Here is a 21,831-nt window from a genome sequence, read left to right as displayed (position 1 = left end):
TTGATACAAATTCAGGCATCAGACGTGCATCGCTGTACCCAAAGTGAATTTCAACGGCTCTGATTGGATAACGGTACTGGGTGCTATATTGATAAACCACAGGGAAAATATACGCGAAAATTCGATTTTGAATTTAAACTCATTGCCTTGATTATAATACCGCACGTAACGGAACTGAATATTGCCTATCCAGTACACGTGGTACAAAATTAATTAGCCTATTAGTTGGCTTCTTCTTGCAATTACTTGTTTACTTAATTTATTAGCTTGAATTTTAATTAATTATTTATGTCAAGTTATTTTCTGTAAATACTACTAACCATTTCCACATGATTCAAGTAAACGATTATGTGTATTTAAACTTTGTAACTTAGGAACTCCTATGCAGTATTTTATTCTAGCTTTCATTTAGATATTCAATGTTAGAAGGCGTATTTCAACTACTTTCCTTTGAGAGTTTCTTAGTTTCTATTGTTTTTCATATCGAAACCTGCAATGTTCAGCTACCTATAAATTGGCGTGTCATATTCTTGAATCACGCGTGCATAACTATAAGATCACCATTTTTGATCATAAAGTGACAGGTAAAAATGTCACATTGCTAGAGGTTTGTACGAATTTAAAAATATGAAATACATTTTGTCCACTAGGTAATTGATTGCAAGTTATGTACAAGAAATAAACATGTCAGAAACGGTATTTAAAATTACCACCCTAACAGCAATTTACGTGCGCAATTACATATTACGTAATAACCTGTGCATATAGTGAAGATAGTCTTATAAAAAAAAAGAAAATTGAACAGGAACTACAGCGGCTGCATCTGCGTTGTCCGTAGGGCGGAATGAACTAGGTGAACGGTGGCGGGTTCTCTTCAGCGGAGGCGCGCGCGCAGTCCCGCTTGCAACGTCGTCGCGGCCGCACGCGCACGTCGCGCCATGAATCGTCCGTTGATCGTAGTCTTCGCGCTCGCCGCCCTCGCAGCCGTCGTCGTCGCCGATGACCCGCCGCGACCCCGCCTCATTGACTTTAACCCCTGGGCATGGCTACCCTCAAACCGAAACAGATCTCCCTCAATTATGGACTATTTCTTCCCACCATCCCGGACGCCCAAACAATCCAATCTTGACCCTCCTGCTGACCGAAAACCTCCTGAAACCACATCTCACACAGTAGAAAACACCCCTGCACCGACCACTATTGAGGAACGCTCCACAACTTACGCTAAAAAGATATCCACCAAAACAAAGTCGACAGCACCCGTGACAAACCCGACCGCCACGACACCGCCCAAAACGAAAAAGTCCACGCGTAAGCCTATCGCGGCTACAACGGCCGAAATAAAAACTACACAAACTAAAACCGAGACTCCACCATCAACTACTAAAGACGCGACCGCGACAACGTACAAACCGCCTACCAAACACTATACTATCCGTCCGGTTGTGCGGACTACGGAAACACCCACGGTCCAGGACACTGAAACTACGTTAAACAGTGACAGCACAGAGACTGTTTCTGATTTCGATACTGTGGGAACGACAGCTGATGGTCCAAAAGAGACGGCTCCGACGCTGAGTACGGTCGACGACTCCCGATCCACGGACGCTGGTACCGCCAGTACAGGCACCGTGGAGTCCACCACGCCGACCGAGAGCACGGAGCCCGCCGACAGCCGAGAGGGATATCTGCCACTCCGCGACAAGCCTCAACAGACCCATGTTAAGATCAACGAGCAGACCAAGAAAGAGGTCAGTGATTTAATACTACTTTTTTCTGAATTGTTCACAGTCTAATAGCTACAACTTTCCTAGTATCTGTCGCCGTCTTTACTCGAAGAGATCGTAAATTTCTAAGGCGAAGTAAAGACAAGCGACACATAAATATTCGTAGCACCTAGCACTCGATAGGTATAAATTATGTGACACAAAAGCTCTTTCCGATATACCTTGTGAGCTAGCCGCTGCCGGTGAGAGCACATAAATTCGAGCTAATGAGCCCTCAGAGAAAGGTTTGCTGTGTATTCAACAGCTCTAAACATGTTCTCACATTAGTAGTGCAAATTGCTATGAATTATTTATTTCCTAGAAACCCGATGAAGTGCATTACGATTGTATAAAGATACTAACAAGAACACATTGTGTTACGCCCTGTGACCATATGTAAACTAAATTATTACACGCTGTTAGTTGTTAGACAGTTTCTATTGCACAGTAATGGTTAATAATGAACGTTTAAATTATTCCCACTAATCATCGCTCGAATTAAATGCTAAGTAATACTATGAAGTAAAAAAATAATGTTAGCGTTGCAAGGAAGCTTTTATTTGTGGTACATTCGTTTTAATTACAGTACCTAATGAACGCATCAAGAGGCACTAAATTAAGCATAAAGAAGCTAAAAACACTGAACAGTGATTGAATGAAAATTTATTTTCACATAAAACAAGATTTTATTGCAATGATACAACGGGTTATAGAAATGCTACTCCATTAAAATAATCTGCGTAAGTCATGTTTAATAGCTAAAGTAAACATAAAAGTTTGTTCAATCGCTGTAAAGCAATTATGAAACATGTTCTCAGAATTGACTGTGATATAAAATTACTACCTATCGGACTGATGTACAAAACATGTGCTAACACATCTGATACTGAAAAAGCCATTTTGCATAAAATCCATCAATGTATAATTGCAAGAAAAAATAAAACAATGGACTCCATTAAGTTAATACGAAACAAGGAGCGAAGCAATTATTGAGTAAATTCAAGTATGTATTTTCAGTCGTTGGGCCATTTGCTACATCCAAAGATTCGACAAAAAACGCTAGCACTAGACATGAGTAAAATTAAATTTCCACATTAAGGGAGCCGATGATAAATTACAGTGACATTTTTAATATTCGATCACTTTTTGTTAACAAAAAACATCGGCGCGGTCAGAATCAGTCAGAATGCATAATAAAATATTTTTTGCAGTTACAACACAGAAAATAATAAAGTTGAATAAACATTGACACAGATATTAGTGCCACAATGCAACACAAACATAAACTCACAATCAATAACGTTTTTGCCGATGAAAATATAAAAAAAAGTAATAGAGAAAGCTTAGGAAACTACGAAAATCACAGACAATGGACAAAAAAGTGTCAAAAATCATATTGTGGCGGTACTTTCCTATCATTAGCGAGTTTGTGGTCTTTTCTAACTGTGGTGGATGCCCGCAAATTTTTGGATGGAAACAAAATTTCAGACAAACTGGGGACACTTAATAATGTGAACTTTCACTGTTGTACAGTCAGATCCATCATCATCAATGAATGAACATTTTCTAATGGGTTTTGATGATGAATTGGATTTAGCTGCTAATCGCTTTACTGAATATATCCGCAAGCACATAATACCTGCGCTTGCTTCTTAAGCATTATACCGCATCGGCCTTTATGCTGCAACTTCATAATGAATTATGATTTCCTTGTGTACAACAAAATCCATTCACAATAGAAATTGCAGTGTATTACTTGCGTTAAATTAGTTACCAATTTCGGTATTCGAAAGTGGAATATTATCCAGTGTAAAGAATGTTTACGTAAATTACAAATCATGATTAGTAGGTATCTATAAACTGACGCATAAATACAATCATGAAATGGATAGAAAGGCAAAACAAAATACTAAAAACATGGTTATACTTTACCTACAATTTAATGAGAAAGGTCTTATAGCAAACAATAACAATGAATTTATCCTTTTCTGTGGAAACATGAAGGTTTTTAAATTCACCGTTGTTAGGCGCCACCGGGCAAATCTAACGGACTCGCGGATACGATGCGTCTGCGCCGCTTGACGTTCAGCTATTTGCATTTTAGTGTCGTTTATCCATAATAAACGCGAGTATCTGCAACATCGTTAGCTTTTTAATACCCTGGTGCTGCTTTTACAGGAAGATTTTAATTAAAACGCGGAATTTGCTTCATTAAGTGTGTGCGAAACTAATTGTAAGAAGCTAGAGTTATGAATGAAATAAGATGGCATTGCACAGATTGAACACGAAAATAAGTTTTTCTGTCATCGTGTTTCGTGTCAAACGTATTTGAAGTAAATTAATAGAAATTAAAGTTCTAAATGACATACGTAATTAATATCAAGAGAAACGCGAATTATTATGTACATAAACAATTAAACATATTGCCGCGTTTGTTCACGCGAAGAAAGAATTTAATGTTGGGAAAGGTCTTGGCGAGCTAATTAAGGTCATTCGGAGTTCCATGTAAGACTCACTTTATTATATTTTATAGCCCGTGTTTGTTGAACTAGGGAGATTATCCATGATGATGCAGTAGGCTTCATGGAAAGTAACTTTAATAATCATAATACCAAAGTAGGTTGAATATACCGGAGAAGCTGGATTTGATCTTATTTTTTTCTTTCTGCTTTATATGGCTGAAAATTTCGTTTTCCATTTCTAACAACATTAGAAAATAAACTTTACTTATTTCCATACTATTTGGTATAAAGTTCAAGCTGTTTATTTTCGCGGCTGTGTCCAAACACAAATGCATTTTATCGCAATATTCAACTTCAGTTACGCACGATCGGCAAAAATGGAAATCTAAACAAAACGTAACTAACGCATAATTATCTGTTTAATTCAGAGCAAAACGAGACGAAAACAAACAAATCTCACTTTCGCAAGTGAAATGAATCATCAAAAAGGTATCGATGTTACTAATCGTGTCTAATTAATCAGTACGCATTACTGGTAGAAAGTATGGACGGTTCTGAAGAGAAAGGGGCAAACCTTAGGAACTACGAACAGGGAACTAGGTTGGAATACTCGTAAACATGAATTGTGCTCAGTCGAGAGTGTTTCATGAGAGAAAATGTTTTCGTTCAATGCCTACTTTAATAATATTCATGATAATATTATAATGTTTACGCTTCATGTGCAATCGTGAGTTGATGCATATTCAACTTGGGTGGTATTCTATGACTATCCTGTGCACGTTTATCAGACCAAATACAATAACCAGAAAACTTCTGTGAAACAAAGTTGTTGAAAAAGTGTGACGCTAAATCTGAGCTTGATAAAGAAAACAAATATGACAAATTGATCTAAGACCATCTATTACTTTTAGAACATTACCGTATCTCAAATTTGATCTAAGTACTGAAACTTTTCATCTCAAACTTACATAAGCATGTCAATTTTACGTAATCTGATGCGCATCGAATATTTGTTTTCTTTTGCGACATTTTTGTATTGTATTTGATCTATTAGAGATAGTGCTGGACTTTCATGTCCGAGATTACGATTAAATAATGTATTGCACAACGTTCGATCCGATTCCAAGAATGGTAATTCAATTCTTACAACAACAATAAAAGAGTCATTCTGCTAACAAATGGGATCTGTATACAAAGCATGTACCAAAGAATTCGGAAGTGAAATCCAAGCGAAGAAACATTCGCTACCACCAACTGTGATGAATAATATACAACTTTATTGTAATTAAGAGTAATGATGATGGGAAAATTGTCTTAAAAGAATGCGCGTCATACATTGCGCATTAATAGAGCGAGAGTAGATTTCAGAATATCGAGTGAGCTACATCGATCGGATCCGATTACCGATATCATTACTGACCACATTATTGTATCGGCCGCTAGCTGCATCCGACTGGCTAATGATATCCTTTCCCAGTTTTTGTACATCATTATTTTCTCTGGCCGTGATTGAAGCGTGTACATAAATATGCATGGGAGTGTACCGACGCGAAGTCACGACATCCTGCAAGGGTTGTTTAGATATCTCAGTTGGTGAAAGGTTAGCCTCTAAGCTGCCCATTGTTTTGTACGGTGAAATGGACTGTAAATTCTTGATCGCAAAATAAATTATCTACTATACCATTAAACCCATATCTGGCCATAAGAAAAATACAACTCAGACTTAAGTATATTTAACTGCACTTAAATACGTGTCAAGTTAAAAATACATTTCTTTTAACATTTTCAATTGATGTTGTTGTCGTTAACATCGTCTAAATACGGTTAATTGCAATCCTACAACTTCAATAAATGAACAAAAAGTGCAGTAATAAGACACTGTCGACACGAAGGTAAGTAAAAATACGCTTCAAACACATTCTTACAGCAATAAATTGAAAGTCGAGAAAAAATATGTAGGACCTTAAGAGAAAGAATGACTTCATTATAATTATAGGGTAGTAGAAGTAACATTGGCTGATGTTGAGAAGAAATACAGGTTTCCTGGGCTTGTAGTAATTTATGTTGTGTCTGTATGTGATCAACATTGAGTTCGATCATACATTCAAGATCATCTATTATGGCATAAGGCATAAAGTATATCCAGTAACGGTATGTTTGATTTAGGTAATGTTGTGTTAAACTGCCCATACTAGGATATACTTTAATTATTCTTCCCTGGTTACTTAACGGCGTGAAATGTCGGTCTAACTTTAGAGTGAGTTGTGGCGTTTAAGCACGCATGTCTATAAATTTACTTTGCTATAGAGGATTTACCTGGATACTGTAAGAGATACCGCTACTATTTGGTTTTCTATCAAACATGTTTTAAACTAACTGGACTCATACCTTAAGGGCAAGCTTCCTTCTATGAACATTTCCACAGTTTCCAAGTTCCATAAGGCTTATGGCCGCTTACCATAAATTAAATTGAACAAAATATTTATAAAAGAGCAAAATCACGAAGATCTTGACGCTAACTCTTGCTCATATTTTATCGCTAGTTATCAGGGCTATGACCGCCTATTATTACAAAAAAAAAGAATCTCCTTATACAGGGAGTCCCGCGGATCGACTGCGTCCAATATGACATAACCAATTCGTTGGAGCCAATTACAGGTGGCAACTCGCGTCACGACTGACGGCGTAAAATGCGTTTATCCGCTACACTTATCACGCGAATTCCACACGCGAAACTCGTCTTAGATAAACCGTTTACGAATCGGACAGTTAAGTACGAAATCGCGTTAAGTCCGTTGAATTAACCGTATTATCCTTGGTTAGTTTGTAAACGGCTACTGATATGCTGACAGTTCAGATAGCCGGTCGGATTGGAAAGTCTGCAATTAAACGGATTAGCAGGTGTGAGCATACATCTTCATTAATACTTTAGTGTAGAGCTTTGATAACATCAAAAGCAGGGAAGTATAGTTGTGGTGAATAGTTGAGATAATAAAACTTACATCTAGGAATACACTAAAGCTTCAGACGTAGCAAAAATAAAGCTGTAAAACACTATTATCTAACAACATTATATAAAAAATCGGTAAAAAAAAACTTTTAAGTTAAACGGTTTTACTTTATGTGCACTGAAAACTAGAAAATAAAAAAAAACTGTTAAGTTCTTACCTATAAACCTACGTAGGTGGTCCCGGTCATATTAGACTAAAATAAAAACGTGGGGCCCATTACCTAACTATTGCTGTAGTACTTTCTTCTAGAGGTATAATAGGTGTGGATTGCATCGACTTACTATAATCGTAACTGGAGATTTTGACAATCAATAATCAGCCGTAGCGGCTTCACCAGCGCACGCCGAGCTCATGATCTACCAAAGTATAAAGATATGCTTTGCCATAGGTAGGATTTCAGAGGGCCCCACGTTTTTATTTTAGTCTAATATGACCGGGACCACCTACGTAGGTTTATAGGTAAGAACTTAACAGTTTTTTTTTATTTTCTAGTTTTCAGTGCACATAAAGTAAAACCGTTTAACTTAAAAGTTTTTTTTTACCGATTTTTTATTTTCTAGTTTTTAGTATTTAATGAAAATGCCTACCGAATATTCCTCATTCTACATATGGGTCAGCAGCTGTGAGGGAGTGCCAGTCTCTTACTGACTAAAAACTGTTGTGTTTCGTCGTAGGCCTTTTATGTACCAGGACCACGGTAACTCTTTCGAACAATCCCGCAGGCCTGGGCCCCGCTGGGGTTGCTGACAGTATTCTACTTCTGTAGCCCTTTCATTTGATACCCATATTGAGGGGGTTGTGGAAAAAATATGTAATCCGCCATTTTGTACCGGCGGCCATCTTGGATTTACAATGTTATTGATATTACTATATTGTATTGTCATCGGAATTGAAGGTGTGTACCAAATTTCAGATCAATCTGACAATTGGAAGGTACTTAAATTTGAATTACTAAATTTGACCCAAGAATAATAAATAAATAAATAATAAAAAAAAAAACAAACAGGGTGAGCTAAATAAAACCGTTTAAAAACGCACAGTCAAGTTCAGTTATTACTAAGCAATAAATGCTGGCGATTACTCCGCGTCTTTCCTGCAATTACGTTTCACAAAAACCTGTATTTGTTTAAATGACGAGTGTTTCTTTTCATTAGCAACCACCTACCGAAACATCGCCGTCATCAGAAGTTATAAAATAAATAGTGAGCACTAAGAAAGCGAAACTAACAAGAAAATAATCGTAGAAAGTGTACAAAATTGTTTTCTTGTATGTACTGTCGATAACAATTCGATTGCAAACATGGACATGTGCCGGACTCGTTCGTGACAGCCGAATACGCATTTTCTTTCATAAAAAACGATGACACAGAAAACTTATGTTTGTGCAAGTTTCCGTAATCGAATGTTATGACGATTGTAAATTAGTTCGAGTTAACGTGATGAATTATTTATAACACGCGTTTTACTTTAAGACTGCGGTTGCATTGTCATGTGCACACAAGCACTGCAGGTTACCTATTGATCTTAGTAGACTCGACGTTTAACTACATCAAAAAAAGGTATAGTACTGCTACAAAAGAACGTGTGATAACTATTTCACGGGTATTCGAACACAAAAGATAAAGTAATCGTTTTGTATGTGATAGCTAAACAGAATTGATTGAACTAGATTCGAAGGTCATTATTGAACATCGCTTGATTGACAGCCGATTAAGACCAGAAATTTCTTAAGTGAAATTAACTTTTGTACTCTATTTACACAGGAATTAATGAAGCACTACTGTGACAAAATCGCTTTGACTTCAATGAGATCGGTAGCGGAATTTACCTGACAAAATAATAACTTTGCTATAGTTAATCAATTTCCTCAGGGATCCGTTACAATTATTTTATCACCTTTAACGTTAGAAAGTAGAAATAAGTATGTTAAATGGATGGCTAGTGTTTGTAGAAATGGTTTTCACTCTCAGTAAGCCGCGAATAATTACCTATGCATTTAGAGCACCGAGCGAATTGTCAACGCACACAGAATATGTAAAGTGTGAACTGAACGAGAAACTAAGTTCAACGGCTAAGTCACACGTAACGCGTGCTTTCTAACAATAGAATAAGGAAACAACACCATTTTCAGTGAAAGCAATAAACCGAATCAATTTGATTATCGTAATAATGATTTCAATGCTCTGCATTTGACCTCAGTGTCAATATAATTTTATATTCATGGGAAATAAGAGTCTATTGTGTTGTATTGCAAAGAGAGCAATGTCTGTGTTCACAGACGCCTTAGAATAGTTTGAAGAAAAATGATTTGCAAGAATAAAGTGGTTTTTTGTGCTGCGTAATATAGTGTTGCTAATGGCATAGTAAATAGTTGGGACTGAAAGACAAATCTTGCCATCTCTTAGGCTGAGAAGTACTTCAGACTTTGTTCACATTATGGGCAAAAAAAAGCTTTTCACAAATACACACAGAATGTGAATATTAATCTTAATTTCTGAATAGACTAAATTATTCTTTAAATATTGACATTGATTGAAGACATCCGGATCATCTTGTGTCGAAGGTTAATTACTTTTAAAGTACACAAAGCGCTAATGAAATCAATTCATTGCTTTGGTCAGTTTGACAGTGCAGACATAGATCATGACATGTAATAAAATGAAAAGCGTCACTTTCAATTGCGATCGAACTTTCCTCGTCCACAAAACATCATGCAGATCAAGATGGATGATAACAATTAAAAAATAAAAGAACTTACTGCAATAAACGCGATGTAATACATACCTGCAACAAAAGAAGTTATCAATGAAAAATGTAACAAAACAAATGACGTAAGAACATGACGAATTCTTGTACGCATACATAATACACTGCTATTATATTAGAAGCCTCGGGCGAAAGTTAAAGCACTACTGACCTCTCTGTTCATTAAAAGATAATCGAAAGTGAAATTAAATCGAGGCGAGATTAGTTTGGCAGCTTTATTAACACATGTTTCGGTCACTGGAACCTTTGAATTGATTTTCTTGTCATTGGCGCCTGTGAAAATTTTGGACAGTACAAATTTCATTTTTATTGCTCCGTTGTTTCGTTTGTAATTAAAATATGTGGTAGTACGATGGTTAATTGCATTTTAGAGTGACTCGTGAATCTGATAGTTTTGCTGACTTTGTATATTCAATGGGTTTGCTACACATTTTTATGTCATTGCAATGATAGTATTCATTAATTTCGATGACCTTTTTGTTTCTCTTACGTATCCAGGAAACCCAGCAAAATCATCTCCACCTTTCATCGCTTCGTTTACTCAGGATTAAAACAGACCGAATAATTATTCAATTAACCATCATCTTTCATACATTCTTTCATCAAAAACCGCAAATCACAGATATATGTGTGAAGTAAAAAATTCAGAACCAATTTCACATGGATATTTATCTTTACATGATACCAATAAATTCCAAGTCTTTTACATCTATAACAAATGTCTAAACTGAATATTACTGAGATTAGATTACCGTTCATAGAACTTGATATTCTTCGTGTCTTTTAAGTTATATGTGCTCATAAACTTCTACTACCGAACGTGGGTTTGGGTAGACCGCAAAATATTATGTCCTACAGAAAGTTCTATTATAATCACGAATATGCCTACCATGTTGTTACAGGATACTCCAGTCTACCATACTGATTTATTCCATAATCGTCTCCCGGAGGAGTATTCATGAAGGTGCCTATCCATGTTTTCTAGGGGACCAGATTTTCGTTGCGTCGAATTTTAAATAGTTACCTTCTTACATCGAATAATTAATGGCAGCAGTGTATCATAATGAATGAAGATGAAGATACATAAATAACTATGTCGGTGATGAATACCTACATTACATGCCTACTTAAAGTAATTTAATACTCCTATTAAATATTAATAAACTTAATGCCCCAGCAATTAGAGTTGTACTTTCCGCGAAGACGGAAGCTAGTCACTTGATCGGCTATGATATGATTGGGCCTAGTCAGACCAGAAAAGCTCGTGGTCTGGTCTGGAAGCCGGGTGACGATAACAACCGGTCTTCAATCGTTATTTACCGTAATCCAGCTAATGTATGTGTATAAATGCATGTTATATAATCTTGATAGCTTCCTTAATCCGGTTATAGAGCATTCAATACGTTACGCTGATGTTAAGAGTCCGTAGTAGGAACTAGTTATTAAACGGAAGCTTCATTGATAATGTTCAGTCATTCAGTGATTTTGATTGATTCACAACCGGTTCGTAATATATAACAGCTATAATTCTGCGAGTTATTAAGATAATCATAGTTAGTCATTCAATAATTATAATGCTTCGATTAAGACGTGCGATTAATGCAATTATGAGCTTAGCTTAGTAAGTAAACTTCATTTAGCTGAAGCTATAAAATTCAGTAGTTACATGGATGTTTCTCTCAAGTTTAGACTTCACTTTATTCTAAAACAAACTCCTCAAATGACAAATAACTTGCACGTTATATTAGCTCGAACAAATAAAACAATACTGCTGCTTAGCTTACTTCATGAACATAAATAAAGCGACTTTCAAAGACACGAGTTTCTACATATTTCAGTAAGTTTTATGAGCTTTCCCGCAGCATGTATTTTGTATACAATAGTTTTCATATCAAACATCACGAGGCCAGGTGAAGTAATGGCCTCCCGCGGTGGAATACAGTGTACAATGCAAATGTTAGATGCCTTTAGCTGTGTGATATGCTCAGGCACATACGTACTATGGAAACGGGAGCTTCCTGCTATTACGAGAACCCGAGAACAACTTATATGGTCATAATAAAAATTGTTGAAAAGTTTTGTAGACTCGCTAACGAGTATTTTTGCCAGACTACGTGCTTTTTAGATTATGCCCGCTGGTTTTGTGTGTTTTGGCACATGATTCATTTGCATTGTGATAAACTGCATTGTCAACTTTGATGATAACGATATCAATTCACATATTACAGTGAATTGTTTTACCGTATCTCAAAATGGGAAACAGTACAGTTATAGTTTTGTCAATCGTGTGAAACAGTTATAGTTCACGAACTGCTAAAATTATTGTCGTATTGTTATTATGCGTTGAATAACGAGCTAAGTGCACATTTTCGAGCAGAAAATGTTAAGTACCAATTTTTCTAGAACCTAGCGGAACTATGACTTATAACAGGCAAGTACAGTTATCCTACTTTACAACTACATTAGAAGTTATAAAACTGAATCCACGAATATTTGCACGTCCCCGTTATCAGGGATTACCGCAAAAGTTCTGCTATCTCGACGATAGATCGTTCATATAATGGGTAGGCACGGTACATAGTGGTTTATGTACCTAATGTACTTTAAAGTACATGACTCAATTACAGCGGTAACCCTGAGGTTACTGGGTTACTCATAATTGTAGGCTTTCTAAGCAAATTACATTTACATGCTGGAATTTGTCGGTAATTGAAAAGGATTTTTATGTTTATTTCTAGAAATTTTTAGGCACCATTAGGTATCGTAATAATAGCGGGCAAAAAGTTCAGTGGTTGAATTACATGTTTGCCAAAAACTGTAGCTTTTTTAAATTTCTCTTTTCAATGAGGAAATCACGAAAAAATGTCTGTAGTACGATAATAACGTGTAATAGATAAAGATAAAATAGGTCTTTGCGTTTAGTTTTTTATCCGTAACACATGTTTCACGTTAATCATACTACTTATTTAGTTTCATTTTTATTACCTTTCCTTTCAACAAGTCAGTTTTTCTTACGACCGTATTTAGGAGTTCCATGTAATTGTTAGTCTGGTTAAAAGTGCGTTCTCGTTACTATGTCTAAAAGTAACCGCAGCAGATAATTATAGCTTGCGAGCAGATAATAACTTAATAGATATTCTTTCCTCGCCTTCAGTTAAATAGTTGGACGTGTGGCATCTTAGGATTTGCACAAGTCCATAATTATTGACACGCTTGAATGGGTTATCATTAATGAGAATAATTGGAATACGGAACAGGAACATGAGTTAAACAGTTTCTTATGTTTTAGCAATGAGTTACTTCAAACGTTGCATGCTTTGCCAAAAGATGAACATATAAGATTACCTAGGTTTTTTTGAAATAATCTCATGTACCAGGATAATAAAAGGTGTGGCAAGAAAGATAAAGATTGTGTTACAAAATTAGTAAAATTCGAATAAGTATGTGGTGAATTTGATGGTAAAAGCTTAATTGAGTAAACACGACGCCTTTAGATCTAATCTAAGATCACGACTTGTTTAAAATATCTCGGAAATGGTCAATTTGTTTTTTACGATCGCACTCAATGTAACTTAGTTTCCACACGTTATAGTAAGGTGCTAACTTAATTTATGATATTACCGTGTATTCATTTGAATAAATGGTGCTCTGAATCGTATGAAGTGAATTAATTTAAATACATGCATTAATTAAAATGTATTTAGAATTGGAGTTTACGTGTGGTGTGGGATTAAGGGAACAATCGAGACCTTTGAGCTCTAAATTGGTCCTTACATCTTCAATGCGTTATTATTTTATCTTTATTTTTAAAACAACACATGCTATGAATACGTATTAAATGTACCCAAAACCTAAGAATATATTTACACTAGGTTAGTGACTCTATTGCGAATTTTCTATCATCGCTGATTCAATTGTCCGTTTGAATAAAAATGCAATTCATCTCGCATTTTATAAACAGACTTACAGATTTATTACCGGAACTAATGTTTATTTGTTACTTTGAACAATTCAGTCTGCCGCAGGGTTTTAACTGAAATTAGTGACAGGCTCTTTCAAAGTTAAAACAATCAATATCTTTAGCTTTATGTATACCTAAAAACTAAAAAAAACTCGCCATTTGCTGTTAGTATTCCTAGAAAAAAACCTACTCCTCCCTAATTTTGCTTAAGATTTTTGGAATGTATTATTGGTACGGTAAAAATTCTCTCAATTCCCATAAATGCCACGCCTCTAAATTTGAAATTTAAACGTTATATCAAAGGAAGAAAGTTCCAATTCGCATGATTCGTACCTTACGACTTGCCTTCAAGTAACCAAGTCACCCTGTGGACGACATAATACGTCACCTCGCCCACTGCAGTACATAGCAATTCATGGCGTGCTATTAACTTGACTTAGCTTACATTGCCCACTTCCAGTAATTCATAAGTGCGATTAAATATGTTTATCTTTGGTTGCGATTTGTCGCCCTTGAAGGAAGTCCTGTTAGAAGGACTTGTATCCGCTAATACATTAACTCAGCTATTTATTTTCCGATATAACGGTAGGACGGCTGGTGAAGAACTTTATATCCTTTCTATGCGTACGTGTATGCAAATTATGAGATATGTGAAAAGTAATGTTATGTGATAATATACGGGGGAATAATTTTAACATAATTATGTATGTTAGTTTTATTTACAAGTAAATGTAAACTATTGTGTTTGAATTCAATGGTGAGGTTAGTTCTGAATGAATGTGCATTTAACGTCGAAGTTCTACGTAAATATTCACAGACGAAGTAATAATATTTACACAGAGGTAAGTTAAGTATGTAACAGCGAATCCGAGGAAAAACTGGGGTCTTGTATAAATTGTATAAAAATATGGTAAATAAACTATTTGCTTACAAAATACGCAAAGTAATTATAACTCTCAGTGAAAGACAAGTCGCAGCTAATTTATTGCGGCCATTACTTATTACCATGTCAATAGCGATTATAATGAATTTTCCTTAACTACCACTTCAGGACTTCAAGCTGGTACTTGCTCTAAAGCTAATTGCTGCTATTACGTGCTATTTTATAGCTGTGTCTGAATAAAGTACATTGTATAAATACACTTACTAATTAGCAGGAAATGTTTATTTTAGTTTGCCTAAGGGGCAGGTTATAGCTGGCTAGTAAGTAGGGTGATTTTTAAGACACCTCATATTCATATAACATTAAAACATCTGATACATTTAAAAGAAGATAAGGTTATAAGGTAGCTTGACTATCATAGACTATATTTTTATTTTTTGTTTATCATAGACTATAGCTATTTCTTAGGAGTAGCTTAGAAGAGAAGAGTACTCTATGCTATTTATTGGCTGCAGACGTGAGTTATTAAAAAGTTATGTCCTTGATATAAGATTAGAATAGGCGCCACCGCATCATGGAAAGCAGGAATTCTAGCTCTGATTTATAAACCATATACTATGAATTATTTTTAGCAAGTTGAATTATTTTTAATTATAGTATAACAAGTTGAATTATTTTTAATTTACCTCAACCTGTTCTTCTACGTAACATCTTTGGCATACCAGATCCGGTTAAAGTCGGAAAACTGATAACATGAATAAGGAATAATCAACAAGATAATTTACTACCATTTACTGAATAATAAATGGTCTAGATTTACACTTTTTTGGCATTGAAATGTATCGATCATGCAAATGTAGTTACTCCAAATATTCCATTTATGACTATTGAAACCTTAAGAATGCGACCTCTATGTACCGGTTTTATTGCTATCACCCACCATAAAAGAAAGTGCGTTATCGTTATATGCGAAAAGGTTCAAAGGGAAGTTGATATTAGGGTCAATTCCCACTGAAAGAGCAGCGGCCGGCAGCGGCCGTAAGAGCACGGAAAATGTAAGAGCGCGGCGCGGTGCGGCGCCGCGCGGCCCGCCGCGCTCGCGCTCAATCCCTTGCAATTACGGCCGCTGCCGGCCGCTGCCGGCCGCTGCTCTTTCAGTGGGAATTGACCCTTAGTCGCCCACAGTTGAATCGACACTTAAATATGTGGGTTAAAATCTTTGGCCTAAAAATCACCGTGACTAATCGAAAAGTTACATACACACATGTACTTTGGGATCTTATTTTGGAATTCCGTTCATGTTCTACATTCTATGTTAACTACAGAATAAATATGTTTTGGGCAACTATTGATATTCGGTCGACAATTTTGTCAAAGTGTAAAATTGACGCGGGACTTTGTAAGAATAACTGTAAAAGATAAGTTTGAAAGTTGTATAAGAAGCCAAAAAACGGGTTGTGGAAAGGTGCCAACACATAAATTAACTTATTATGAAAGTCAATAGAATTTTACTGAGAAACTGATAATTGAGAATTAGTAAAATATAGGTGTCCAATATTCAGTTCAAAAGTGAGCTCCAACGTTACGCTTACATTACTAGTTTCGTGCGAGACCCAAGATTTGCATACTAACGCGCACGATCGACCATATAAATTGTTTTGACTGCAAACGGCACTTGCGGTATTGACCCAAACAATTTTAAATGACCGTCAGTTGGGGCTGTATTCAATTCAGTAGAAATGTCTATCTACTGTTTATTTTACCGCACAAATCTTGGGAGGCTAGTCAAGGAAACGACTTGACGCTTACAACGTCCAGCCTTATTACCATACTGCCTACCTATTTAACGCTACCTCAGCAACACTGTAGCAAGAAACCCATTAATATTAATTGAAGTACTAATGAGAGTATTATGTGAGATGGTGGTCGTTGTAATACTGTTTTGACCTAGCCAGGCTCATATTCTTGAGACCTAAGAACGACGGACCAAAGTATAACTTAAATCATCTTTCTGCCCTTATCCTAATGTCTTATGTGTGGTCTACGCACCTTGCCTTTTTCCATACTTTTTTGACGTCGTTTTTTACACAATCAATCCACCGCTTTTTTTTGTCGTCCCCTTTCTCTATATCCCATCTAACTTATTAAATGTAAAAAATTATTGGTTTACAATATTTGCTTGTTCAATTAAATTTTAATCATTTTGAAGTCGTATATGCTTTTTCATTCCACACATTAAAGTTTCTGTCGTAACTTGTACTTCTGCTTAACGCACAAAGCACAACTCTGCGATATACGTCTACATGGTAAAACTATAAAGCAAACACACTAGTGACAAAGTGAACGACTTGACACTTGAACCGTGTCTAAACGAGTAGTGAGTGCAAACAGTGCGCCCAGTGGATGCGCAAACGCACCTCTCCAGCATTCACGAGTGGACACGCACTAGACATGAGTATGAAGTGCAATTTTACTAACAAGTATTGCAAGTTATACTGTGCTAGGAAGGTATAAGGAATGCTCTTCGGAACAAGCTAACATGTTAATTTTGTTTATGCATTTTTGAAGCTAGGTTTTAAGAAAAATACTTTTTACAATTTGACTAGCATATGCACTTTAAATACATACATTTTCAAACTCAGGAATGTGCATATCATCTAGCTTTTCGTTTCACAAAATCTTAAACCAAACGGAGTTTCTAAGTCAGTCAACATTGAATTCCTTTACATTTTACAAGAACAAATTGCAATTCAAAGTGCCGCACAATTCCAATTTAAATTTTCTATTCAACGACAACTATCACAGCACATTACAAATAACTGAACTTGTTTAATAGGTAACCGATTAACGGCAAGCGATTGATGAATGTCTCACGTCCAATGTCCATACATTGCTGTAATCGACGTAAAAAGCCGTTTGATTCACACATAAATAGTAAAAAGTGAAGGCTGAATCAGTCAAGATTAATTACTGCAGTTGTAAATAGCAAGATTTATCTAAGAGGCTTCTGAGGTAAGAGTGATGCAAAAACGGAATGTGTCAACTACTAAGAACTCGAGCACCCGTAATGATTGAGGGTTACTGTTGCAATAACAGATTCTGTAGCAGAAATAATAGAATGTGCATACGCTACTGGTATTATAAGACCACCTGACACTCCTACCTTTTAATTTATAATGAAATAGCATTCGGATTTAGAACGTTTCGAAGCGGAAGAAAACAGCATAGCAACGATTTTGGCTTAGCCAAAAGGGGACCTAAATCAAGGTTCATAGAATTTTCCGCAGATTTGTATGTCCCACTCCTATATTACGTAGTCAGAAAAACACCACTTTTACCGTCTAAAAGATTTTTTCTTTGATAAAACTATAGGTAGATGTTATCCAAAGGTTTGATGTCAGATCAATTTTAATTAGTAGAGAATGTTCAGCTACTGGTCTTATCGAAGCTAACTTGACAGCCAACATGAAGGCTTGCTATGCTATCTGAAGACGGGCTAACATAACTAAGGCTAATCTTTTTATATCGATAAAAGTATTGTGTAATATTAACTACCTCTTTGACCACCTTTTTTTAATAAACCTACATTAAATAATATTAAATCAAGATAATACTTGCAAATTAAAAGTACTCGAGCAAAAACAGTCACATGTTCACTTCCATTTACTCGCTATAATTTATTTCAAAGCCGTACACGCATCCATATTCTTCGCGACTGGAAGCGATGTGGCGAGGTAAGATTATGTCAACTATTAGCATTAATCTGTCCCGTTCACTTGCCGCCATCTACATCTCGGTAAGGCCTACCGTTGCGTACCAGTCCACGGAATTGTGTTCAATAAAGCACTGTGTCAGCTAGCGGTATGCACTTTTTTCTTTTCCCTGTCCAATCTACCTTGGTTGGTCGAACAACAATGACGAACTGAACTTAATCTCATCTTAATACCCTAGTTTTAGTTCTTCTTTCAATACGGATGGCCCCCAAAACACTAGATTTTACCGATACTTCACCAACAAAAAACGCGTCATTAATTTACCTACACGTAAATTTAGAAAGTAAAACAATCCAAAATCAAATACAAAGGCGTAAAATAACAAGTTCACTTTTCGTTTCGAGTGTTTAATGATAGCATCGGCGATAAATAGCGAGATCTACGGTAGTAAAAAGCGGATAGCAGATACAATGTACTTAAATGGAAACCTCTCACTAACGTCTGTAACTGTAACTTGTAATCTAGTATGGCGATATCACTTCTGACGGAATGACTCGGAACTGTTATACGAACTGGCTGTATTATCATTCGCACATGCATTGCAGTGGCAGGCATGCATTATGATTCGACCCACGGTTATTTATCAAAGCTTTAGAATTAATGAACTTAGTATGAGTGATAGCTGATGCAAGAGAAAATGTCATTAGCAGTATTTGGAGCATACGGACGTGGGAAGCTGTCATTGGAATAGTTATAATAACCGAGAGAGTCCGAAATCGGAATAGATTAACAATTATACAATGAGTCGGTTTCTTGTAGCGCACATTGCGAATACGGATCGGTATAAATGATCCGGCGGAGGTAGACATTGGTGGCGATCTCGGAAACGTGACCGCTGCTCTTGTTTGGATTGCGGTTGGAATGACTGTAAGCGGACGAAAGTCTCAACCTACATTTGGTCAAGCACGTATGTATCACCGTCAGAATTTCCCTCCTTCGACGCGGGTCAAACTTTAATCATGCCAGTGTGTTGCATTGCGGAACGAATGCAAAGGTTGTTCGCGAATCGCTGTAAACTCACCTATTAAGTATGCACCTCACGTTTGTAAGCGAAATCCTCGCTGGCTTGTGCCGCCAAGTGACTTGGACTACTAATGCGTTTGTTTACTCTAAACGCGGTCAAGTTCAAGATCATTCAAGAAACTGAGATTCACTTGCGTCCGTGTAGTATGTGTATCAGAATTAAGCAGTCCGAACTTCCTACTTTGATACTGTGTTGAATACTAAAATGGAAATATCTTCGCTTTCTTTAAGCATTTCGCCGACAAAGCTTTAAAGGGTCCTTGTTGTCTATTGTAGATAGGTACATTAGAGCGACTATGGTAGTATCAATATGTTGCTATCTTGAACAGCTGGGATAGACAAATCGGAGAGACTATGAAAAGCCTTTCTCCGTACGCCGCTCACGCAGCGAGGAATCTACGCCCCTTCGATTAATCTAATCCGATGTGATTTTCTATCTGATCAATACAACGTGGGTCGTGTATAAGTTTCCGCGCAAACAGTCAACAGTCACCGTTTCGTGTTATAGAGATGCGTGTAGAAAATCGTTGTAGCGGAATAATTTGTAGCGTTTTGCATATGCCGATAGGATGCGTCCAATTGCTTCCTGTCTCAAACGTTTATGTTACGTGTAAAGCAGCGTTCGCATAACGAATACGTCAAGGCGGGACGCTCCATAAAGCAAGATTCTACAAATACTCCATAGAATTTACATCAGTTTAATGACCTGCGACGTCAGATTCAACGTTGTTTCAGCGATGACCTCTTTTGTATTTTAAATTAGATAACAGCGAACTTATATGGACAATTGTGTCTGCCCATGTCACCGAACTAATGGGTCCCTTTTAAGGTACTATTCCTTTAAAATGAGGTCAGACGCCCACCGGAGCAACGGTAATGATCGTGAGATACAAATGTACAATGCTTGACACAAAACAAATATAATAAATCAGAAAACTCACTTTGAATCTTCACTTAATTGTGTTCGCTTTACTTCTATGGAACGTGGGTGATACGACAATAAGTGTCCGTCATCGAGCGCAATATATCAAAAGCATGAAACTGCTTAAAATACACATCATAGAGAAAATTGCTGCGAGTCAATTTATCTGAGGCATCGCTAGAACTGAGCCGCTACTATGCTGATGTCATTTGACGGACGAGATGCCGTGAGTATTTATCGGCCGTTGCAAATTGTAACAAATGACACCATTCGCGACAAGCAATTTCAAACTTATTCATTTTCCCGATTAGGTTGAATATTTGAATAATTCACATGTTGAAAGAACTATTAATTCTATTCAGATCGCTAGATTAAATTCCGTGCGGAAGTTGTAGAATTTTTACAGCTGAAACATTCGTGATTAAAAAGAAGATGTAGTAAGATTTACGATGCAATAGCTAACATGCGAATGTGCATGTTTTCGTATCCTCTGTTTAAATTTTAAAATAAGCAATTTAAGTTGCTGTACGCATAGCTATGTAAACATGTCTACCCTTTCGTTTAAATTCTTTGACCGTAGACGGCAAAAAAGCGTTAGCATGCAGCCACAACCAATCGTAATTAACCCCGAGTTCAAACTGTCCTGGCGGGAATCGAGCGTTATTAAAGCCTTACAAGGGGGAGAAAGTTTAACAGACAAGCACTCGACTCCCTTATTACGGATAGAAGATGACTTCGGAACCAATTAGTACACGATTACGTAACAACTTATCGACAGCTCGAAGATGTAAAGGCACACACAAAAGGTCACGTAATGGGTGAAAGCAATAGAATCTGAAGGCCTCATCATTCGGTCTGATAACCTTAGACGCTATTGTACACGAGCAACCTCTAACCGAACAACAATAAGGGAGAGTTGAGCTCATTGAAACAGACTTTTCATTTTCCTAAATGAGTTGCTAGTTGTGAAGTTACAGATGGGTTATTAGGCGTCGTCGGTAGCATTGTGTAAGTCATCGATGTGGTTTGCCACAATGGTGGCTTTCTAGTGGCCTTTGTGCTCGCTTTAGAGCTGTCAATAAAGATATTCTCCTAACGTAGTAATGACTGCTCTGACGAGACGTTAATTATCTTGACGATTTGAGTGATTATGAATTCGAGAGTGCAATCTGTCTGATTCTCACCGTGTACAACATGTTGATTGCACTTATCATTCGGTGTTACTAGGTGACTGGGGAAATAACATGCTGCATAATTTAAATAT

At 36.6% G+C, this 21,831-nt stretch overlaps 2 protein-coding genes across 2 annotated transcripts in view; one reads left to right on the top strand and one right to left on the bottom strand.

Annotated features, from left to right (window-relative positions):
- LOC124637167 (elongation factor-like GTPase 1) overlaps positions 1 to 21,831 on the bottom strand; it is a 119,300-nt gene that overhangs the window by 54,393 nt on the left and 43,076 nt on the right. The window lies entirely within an intron of this gene.
- LOC124637170 overlaps positions 901 to 21,831 on the top strand; it is a 58,762-nt gene continuing 37,831 nt past the window's right edge. The window contains exon 1 of the mRNA XM_047173522.1: positions 901 to 1,751. Coding sequence (XP_047029478.1) covers positions 939 to 1,751 — 813 coding nt within the window. The 5' untranslated portion in view covers positions 901 to 938. The remainder of the gene's footprint in view (positions 1,752 to 21,831) is intronic.

Source organism: Helicoverpa zea, chromosome 15 (genome assembly GCF_022581195.2).
Source record: "Helicoverpa zea isolate HzStark_Cry1AcR chromosome 15, ilHelZeax1.1, whole genome shotgun sequence".
NCBI lineage: Eukaryota > Metazoa > Arthropoda > Insecta > Lepidoptera > Noctuidae > Helicoverpa > Helicoverpa zea.
This window is presented reverse-complemented; position numbering and strand designations above follow the sequence as displayed.